Below are 9,542 nucleotides of genomic sequence, written 5' to 3'. Positions count from 1 at the left end.
ACAATAATATTCTAACGGAAAAAAATTAATTACTTATGAGTCCATATAATTACATAATTTATATGTAAGAGAATTAAAACAAGTTAATAGATGCTAATAGTAATTAAATATCCAGGCAGAATCGACTAAAAGATTCGACAATAGGGTAGTACCGAATGAGTGCAAAGGTGTATTCAGGTTCTTTATTAACATGCGACTAACGAACTACAAAGAATATAATTTAACACAAAGACTTTTCAAAAAAAATTCTAATTATTTTTATATTCTTATTTACAAAATTGAAACAATATCCTTTATCTTTGTCCCATTCCTTTTTTTAGTAAATTTTCTTTTCTATTTTATATTCCCCTTTTGGCAAGTTTTTCGAATATATTTCTGACTAATCCGATGGTAAATCAAACTTTTCTCTTTATTTTCTATAAAGAGGGGTATAAGGAGTGTAGAATTTTTCTACAAAAATGGACCACATCAAATTTTTTCACGGAAAAGCAAGGTAAACCACTGTGCTTGTTGTGTTTGCAACATGTTTCGGTATACAAGGAATATAATATTTGGCGCCACTATGAAAGTCACCACAGCGCGAAATATGACACATTAAAAGGAAAATTGAGAACAGATAAGGTCAATGAATTTTTTTGCGGGTCTGAGGAAACAGCAGTCAGCCTTTGCCCAGATTTGAGAAGTAAGTGAAGCTTCTGTAAAGGCCAGCTACCTAATTCCCCATGAAATAGTATTAGCATCAAAGCCGTACACTGACGGTGATTTTGTTAACAGATGCATGATAAAGGTGTCTGAACTCGTATGTCCCGAGAAGCAACAAGCCTTTGCCGATATCAGCCTGATGAAGAACACGATAGCAGAGAGGATTTCAGAACTATTGGAAGATTTGAATAGTCAATTGAAGCAAAGGGTTAGGTGTTTCATTGCATTTTCTGTTGCAATTGACGAGAGCACTGACATCACGGATGTGGCTCAATTGGCGATATTTATCCGTGGTGTTCATAATAAATTAACAGTTACTGAAGAATTTGTTGAGTTTGGTCCCCATAATGGATACATTAACAGCAGAAGACATTTTTGTGTCTGTCGTAGCTACACTAAACTGAGTGTAAGTGGACTTGTCACGCGCTGTAGTATTGCTACAGATGACGCACCATCCATGATCGGAAAAAAGGCAGGGGTTGTGACAAAGTTCAAAACGAAAGTGCAAGTTCACAATGAAGGAGATCGCTTCTGGGAATTCCATTGGTTTTTGCACCAGGATGCATTTTGTTTTAAGTCCTTGAAAATGGACCACGTTATGCAGGGGGTTGTTCGAACTATAAATTTTATCCGAGCCAGAGGGCTAAACCATCGTATGTTTGGCACCTTCTTCATGACAGGAACATTACACACAGCCTGTCATTTCAGAGTGAAGTGAGATGGCTAAACTGAGGCGCTATGTTAATGCATTTCTATGATTACGTGGAGAAAAAAGGAAAAACGGTTCTGGAATTACAATCCCAGGAATGGCTACAGGTTCTTGCATTTTTGGTTGGACACTTGAATAGCCTTAACAAAATGTTGCAAGGACGCAAAAAAGTTGTCACAGAGTTTCATGACAAAATAAACGCATTTAAATTGTAGCCTGGCTTTGTGGGAGACACAAATGGAGAGTGGCGACACTAATCATTTTCCATGCCTGAGAAATGTGTGCGAAGAAAGACGAGGGAGGAAGGGACGACCAGACGGATTCCCCAAAACAGAAGACCATTTTTCAAGGAAAATGCATGAAGTATGTACTTGTACATATTGTCAACAACTTTCAGTCGTTCGTTCTTGCAGCCTCAACAACAAGGCGATCATCTCATGACATGACCTCACGCAACTCTGTTTCACTACTCTTGAAGGAAGAGATAGAAAGGCACATAAGTTTGTTGGTTGTGTCTTCGTCAGGAATAGGATTTTGGAGTGGACTTCGCGAGAGAGTGTCCTCATGAAGACTCATAGGGTATTTCACATGCACAATCTTAAAGTTGAACATATAAAGACGTAAAGCAAAAGAGGATAACAGAGCTGTGATACCAGTAGGGAGTTCTTTCTGTGGACTCAAAATATATTGGAATGGTTTGTGGTACGTTTTAATAGTTTTAATAGGCCTACCCAGAAGTTAACGTTCAAAACGATTCAGTCCGAAAAAAATACAAATTGCTACTCCATCTATCTGGGAGTAGTTTTTCCCGCAGCAGAGAGTTTCTGAGACGCAAAAGGACGATCCAAGATATTAATGAGATGGAATAGGACGGTTCCAAGTCCCAGCAGAGACACGTCGGTAGAGAGGAACAATGGCAACTATGGATCGTTGTGGATACGAACATGAGTCTTAGAAATAATTTCCTTGACTTTCGTCAGCCTCGTTGGACAACACAAAATCCAAACTTGACTATATAAAATCGTATAATGGAGAGGCTATTGAGGATAAGTTATCCTCGAAGCTCACATAAAATTGAACATGTCCCGACAATTATTTGACTTGAGGAATAGCCTAAAGAGTAGGAAATTCCAATATTGGACGATCTAATTCAGGATCAAGTGACTTTCCATTTTCACAAACTTGACTATACATCTTGTACAGGTTTCTGGAGTAATTTGTTATGTTACTTTTTAGACAAGCAGCTCTTATTCTCTTGAATGGTTAGATTTTGGGGTTTGGAGTTTAAAATATTTAATAGCTTCTTGGTAAGTTCATTTTTCATGTGACTCTTTATAATTGACCATTTATTTGGGGGATTGAGCGTAGGACAATAGGGGTCAAATCTAATTATAAAGCGAATTCCCCCCTCCCGTTAAAATATCTTTCACTTTCGAATGAAAAGGAGCATTATCGCTTACAAGTGCCACAGGATCACCATGCTTTTGCATTGCGTTCCTTAGACAAAGTTAAGAGCCTCTCCTTTCTTCAACGAGCATCTCCTTATTTTACTATGTATCCACCCCAATTGCTGATTCCTCCAATTCTATGTATACTTGCTTTTTTGGATCCTACAGCAATTGTGGTGAATCTTGAACCTATTCATGATCAACATTATATCATTTTAATCCCTCCATCATGAAACATCTTAGATTTTGTCAATTTCGTAGCCCCCCCCCTTCCTTCTTTGGACGTCATATTGAAAATGCTGCAACCATAAAATGAGATGCAACACTTTAAATTTATGATATACAGATAAAATTTTTAGTACTTATGAAAAAGATGATACAATAATTGGATTAGATAATAATATATTAAAGGAGTAATACTAATTTTTTTATTTTCATTTAACTATTCTCATTTTTAATTTGACTGATTTCATTTTGAATTGGACTACTCCATTTTGAACAGGAATATCAAATCAACGATGAGGGATCAACAAGAAATTGAATTGCTATTCTTTTGGAAACGGAGCATCAGTATAGAACAGGGGAAGGCAACCTTTGAGACATGGAGTCCCAACTTTAACATTTCTAATCAATGAGTGTGCCACTATCAACAATGATGGTAAAAGACATACACCGTCTACAGGAATATGTTTTAATTTGGGTGTGAATATGCCTCCGCGTACCAGCAGTGGCACTGTAGTAGTAAACTTCAGTGATATTTACTAAACAATATGTTTAATTCACCTTTATATATTCATTTATTCCAATTCAGAATCCGGCTCCCACTTTAAATGTTTATAACTAATATTAATGTCCATTCCTATGTCAATGTTTAATTTCATTAATTATTTTATTTGTTTTAATAAATCTAATTTAAACACTACTGAAACGGCCCTAATTTTTTTTTTTTCAACACTTCATGTAATTATCTCGGCAATCAGCAAAAAAGCTAACGTTGTGAGACATTTAATTTTTACATTAAAATCGACGTCGTCGGAATATCACAATTATAAATCTAAGTTTGGAATTGTCTGTAGATATTTTTAGACATTTGGAATAAACATACCAGAGGCATTCAGAATTATCTTCTCAAAATCCATCATTAATGTTTCAGGGTATAATGATGTTTTTAGATACTCTGGATGATCACGAGCCCTCAGTTTGACAACGGGAGAGAATAGAACATTCTCCAGAGAAGCACCATCATCCAACTTTGGATGACCAAGAGCCATCGGCTCACATGATCGCTTCTTTACCCAAACACTGTTGTGACAATAACATGGTTGATTGACACAAACAATTTATTACCAGGGATCGAGGAACGAACGAAGAGAAAGAGATGTGGAGGAATAATAGCATATACGAAGGGGGGATAAATTGATAAGGGCCTTCAAGTTTGCGTAATATTAAACAATATAGTAGGAGGGGGGAATCAATAGCTTAGTGGCTCTTAAAATATCGTTGAAGGTACCCCCATGCTCACTCGACCGGCACACAGTTAGATCAGAGCTCGTTCCGTTCCGCACCACGTCCCACAGTTTATACAAGCATCTGAACAATTTCCCCACGAGAGCCATTGGACTTCGGTATTAAATAGCAGTATTTCGTGTTCTGATCCCAATTCATTACACAGAGATAATGGCAAACTTTCTAATATTAAGTGAACCTTTCATTATTTAGTTTAAAAATTTTACTAAAGTGTCAAAAACATGTTTAAGATCTGGTTCAAGCGATTCCTTGTGTGTGAAACTGATGTGCGGCGCTAATTGTAATACTCTTGCTCTTGGTAGTTTATTTTTCTCCATCATCGCACCATCCCCATTCATAGACACACCGATGCATATCAAATATTGTTGATGTTGTTGTTCGTTAATTATAAAATATGTAAATCCATACTGGATAAATTCCTCTCGATATATTTGATCCTTAGTGTGCTGTTCTGGCTGATGATGGATATTGCCACGGAGGTATCCACCTCTGCCGAAGATAGACCCATTGAGGACAGGGATACTTAACTGCTCTCTAATTTCGCTGACCTCTCCTGCTCTGCTGGCCTCTTCTTCTCCTCTAGCTTGTCAAGCTCAGGTAGCATCTCCTTCTCAAATAGCTTGTACTGTTTCTTAGGCCTCCTTGATTTGGTTGGTGTTTTTTATTGCGATTGTCAATAATTTTCAGCTGTTTTCCAAAGAGTTTTAGGCAGCTACCATTTGACATGCTGCTGTAAATTGAACTGTCGTTAACCTGTATCGTAAAATTAAAAAAATCGGGAATGTTTTTTTTGTAGTGGAAAAAAAGGGAGAAAAAAGAAAAACTGATTTGAAATTGCTAAACTGAGCTATTTCATTTAGGGAGCCTTATTTTATTGAGCCGACGGATTTCGGTGGATTTTACCGGAAGGATGTGCTGTACAAAAACTACTGCTATGTATCTTGTGTCTTCTTTATGATGATATAAAGCTTATGCTATACCCAAATCGTTTTTTTACAGTTGAAGGAGACTAGATAGGGGTTAAAAGATTATTTATGAATAAGTGATTAGCGTTTCCAAAACATCTATATAAATTTCTAAATTTATTCAAATCAAAAGAGTTATTTCAGGTGCAAAAAAATGAACTTGACACCGACTTTGTCGGCAAGGTGAAGAAGATGGTTGAAGATGACCCTACCAGGTCCATGAAGGTCGGAGACAGGCCCTGGGTGTGGCAACAGGACTCAGCACCCTGCCATGTGTCCAAAATCTCCATGCAGTGGTTAACCGAGAACTGTTATGACGTCGTAAAACATGACCTCCTAACTCTCCCGACTCTATGTCTCTCGACATAGCCCCAGACATCCTCATAGCACCAAGGCCAGCCTGATGGACTCCATCAAGGAGGTATTCGTCAACATGGACAATGAGATGGTCAGAAGAGCCTGCGGCCGGTTTAAGAGGCCGTTATTGATGCTAACGGTGATTATATCGAATGAATGGCTACTCTATACCTATATACTCGTCATAGTTTTGATTTTCAATAAAAAATTAAAAAATGTATATTTTGTAGAAAAATATTTTGGCAACAATTTGATCCCCGCTCCCTTTATATATGTTCTTTGGCTATAACATTATGTAATCTATTTTACTTTTTATAAGATACTCATTTAAAGTACGGAAGACGGACTTAGCTTGGCTATACAAGACTTAGCTATAGAATTCAAGTCAATTCTCGAGTTCAAGTTCCCACCTCCGACAATAATTGATCATTATATCTGAAATTATTCATTTATTATTATACTATTAACTATTATAATAGCAATTAATAAATCATAAATGTTTAATTGAATACTTATGTTCCTTACAAAAATCAAAATTAACTTAATCAATCACTTTAAATTGGTTCATGCAATTTGTATTGAGTGTAGAATTTTGTTGACACCAAAATGGCCACTACTTGTTGAATAAACACTGAGTTATTACACTTTTTCTAATCCGAAAATTGAATTTTCTTCTCATACCTCCTTAAAAAATGATGTCATTTGTTTTATTGAATTTTAATGTTTATATAGTTAGATGCCACATTGACATATCCTATACTCAGGCACATCTGTTTACCTTTATTTGATTATTTATATCCCAGCGCAACTTTTTGTTGTGTCTTGACCGAGAGTTGAAAGGTACAAACTATCATTACTGGGAATCCAGGACGACCAAGAGAAACAAGAAGAATGCGTTGAGGAATGAGACTAAAAGGAGTTATGTATAAACAAGTATATTATAGACATCATTGTTACTCGACACTACTCTGATAAATACATGAGAGTTACAGCTATGTATACTATTAAGATAGGAGCTAAAACAGTACTTTACATATACACATATTGAATAAGAATAAGAAGACGGAAGGAAAAGAAGAATCTTTGTAGTTTACACTAAACTTTATATTAAATTAAAAGGTTATAATCCAAATTAAATGTTAATAAAAAAATATTATTTTATTTAACATAAATACATTTGGTAATAACAATTTCGATTATAATTTAAAAAATATAACATACGAACACACTTCCTTATAATATGACTTTCGATTGAATGTTTTTAGTTCAGTTTCAGTTTAAGAATTATAATAATAAATTATATAACAATTATTACAGGGCTCTGAAGAGTACACTAAACAACTCTTGGAAAAGAGCGGTCAAGGGAAAAATGAACAATTCAATCTAAACACAGGGAAGAATATGTTCCCAACATAGCCCCCTTATTCTTCTCTTTTCACTAGGGGGAGACTCACTCCTTCACTCCCCCCACTACCACCAACGGCTGAGTGCCTAGCTGGAGGAACATGTTGCAGCTTCTAATCTTAAGCCAATCAGAATTGAGAACTTCTAAATCCTACCTTCCTTGGCTTGAGTGTCCACTCTTTGGCAAGAGTCCTTAAGGGAGTACTTTAAACAAAATTTTACCAGTCCAATAATGGCTATATTAGTGAATATAATTTTATGAAATTATGTCACTTGATTGATAAAAGTCTAAAGTTTGCTTCATTCTGCCCGTAGTTCACCGAAAATGTACGGAAATTGACAAAAATTAATCTTTTTTAAAACACAAATTTAAATAATGAATTTTGAATGTACTAGAACTATTTAAAATGAAACTTTTCTCAGTGAGAGTTGTAAATGATAAAACAATTTATTTATGGCAATAGACAAATGTATTCCCTATGTCTCGTAGCCAACAAAATGAATGTTACTAAACATCAAATTTTTGCTAGTGGTCTAATGTCGATATCAGCAGATTTTTTTAAATAAAACTTTGATAGTTTATAGACAAACCCCTAGAGTTATCCAGATCATATCTGTAATTTACCGGATATGTCTGAAAGTCGACGAAAATTAACCTTTTTTAAAAGACGAATTTTAAAAAGGTAATTTTGAATGTGAACTGTTTAAACTATTACTTTTTTTACACGAAGTTGCAGCTGACATAAAAATGTATCTGTAACTTTATATAAAAATCTATTTTATATACCTTGTAGCCTACTAAATTTGTGATTACGAAACACATTTTACAAGTACAATAATGTCTATGTCAGTTGAAAGATTTTCATAAAATTTTGCTATTTGATGGAGAAAAACCTAAGGTATACTAGATCATATCCGTATTTTACCGGTAATATCCGGAAGTAGTATATCTTTATTAAACATTTTGCTAATAAATACTTTCGTTATACCCTCAAAAATCATAATAAAGCAGGCAGATGATAATCACATCAGTATTTTAAACAATGATACCATATGTCTTTTTTTCCCCCTTCTCCTTGCACGCGTTTTTCTCTACAATATTATCAACTGTATACCACAGGGAACACTGAAATGAAAATTGAACGATATCTTCTTTTGGCGTGCGGTTTTTTACTAGAGTGCAAATGGAATTATTCATATGATAAATCACATTAATAAATTAAATACAGTAAATTGAAACTTTAACATCTCAAAACCCATAACTTACCCTTTTTAAACTACTAAATATTTATTTTTTTAAATAAAAAATTAACAAATAATTTTGATTCAACTTAATTTTACAATGAAACAAATACAATATGTGCAAAATACAAACGACATTGAAGAAAAAAGGAGCTAATTCACAATTCAATCTGATTTCAGCTTTGGAATTTTTTTAGTATTGGAATCATTTTTCCAAGTACTTCTCCTTTTTTATATTACTTGAAGATGGCTGTTTGCTTCAGACACAAAATTTTTTGCAAACATATTAAACATTTTTGATGCAATTATATTAAAGAAAGTAGTGCTAAGAAGATGATTATTACTGCATGAAGATTTTTCAAACCATGATGTAGTTTGATCAGAAGTAAAAAATCTTCATGCGCCTTTTACAAAACATTTCTTGGAGTAGCCATAGATAAAATAACATTTCGCCATTCATTATATGAAAAAAATATGTTGTAACACTTCATAGAGATGTCCTCCAAGAAGACAGATTACATCACTGAGCTTTTTTAGACCACCTCTATTAATTTCATTAACAAAGGAGTCTAATTCTTAATATTTTCCCAATTCATCCATTGAGAAAGACTCGTGAAAAAACCTTAGAGAAAGATCAACATTAGACTTTTCAATTGGTTGAGGAGCACTTACTTTATGATTAAGCTTGTGAGCTAATTTAAATCCCTGGCCTAGCTCCATGTAGAAGATTTGGCTCACACTCCCAAATTCGGCTTCAAGAATAACATCCTCCTTTTCAAAAGATGGACATGATAATTTTCGTCTGCTAGTAAAATTGTTATAAATTTTTTTGAAGATATTTACCGAATCGAATAACAAATATTTTTCTTTCGGAAGTAGAAAAAGGGTTCAGTATATATCTAGGAAAAATTCAATTTCCTAGTTCATCCAGATAGAACTTTCTGTTTGAGGTATGCGTATCCGTAATCTTGCAACGGATTGTAGGTAAACTTTGGTAACTTCTTCAAGAACTTCCATATAATATTGTTTTATTATGGAAGATTTAATATTTGTGATTGTTACCATAGCTACCATGTCACTGTATTTCCCAAGTACACTCTTCACCATAAAACAAAGTATGGTTTTAGAATAGTTTCCATTCCTATCACATCCAAAAAAAAATGCTACCACTAAATTCAACTCTTTGTG

General features: G+C 34.4%; 1 protein-coding gene and 1 long non-coding RNA gene across 2 annotated transcripts; one reads left to right on the top strand and one right to left on the bottom strand.

The window, feature by feature from the left end:
• Positions 1–778: 778 nt before the first annotated feature.
• Positions 779–1,420, top strand: LOC139905634 (general transcription factor II-I repeat domain-containing protein 2-like). Its single transcript, XM_071889106.1, has one exon. It carries the CDS (start codon positions 779–781, stop codon positions 1,418–1,420), a length of 642 nt encoding a protein of 213 aa, XP_071745207.1.
• A 6,961-nt stretch (positions 1,421–8,381) lies between these two features.
• Positions 8,382–9,542, bottom strand: LOC121120224 (uncharacterized). Its single transcript, XR_005864962.2, has 3 exons — positions 9,198–9,542; positions 9,027–9,125; positions 8,382–8,976 (listed from the first exon to the last, which is right to left on the bottom strand). It is a non-coding gene; the product is annotated as an uncharacterized lncRNA (long non-coding RNA).

The sequence above is a fragment of the Lepeophtheirus salmonis genome, chromosome 6 (assembly GCF_016086655.4).
Source record: "Lepeophtheirus salmonis chromosome 6, UVic_Lsal_1.4, whole genome shotgun sequence".
NCBI classification, from domain to species: domain Eukaryota; kingdom Metazoa; phylum Arthropoda; class Copepoda; order Siphonostomatoida; family Caligidae; genus Lepeophtheirus; species Lepeophtheirus salmonis.
Note: the sequence above shows the minus strand (reverse complement) of the source record. Positions and strands in the feature narration are given on the sequence as shown.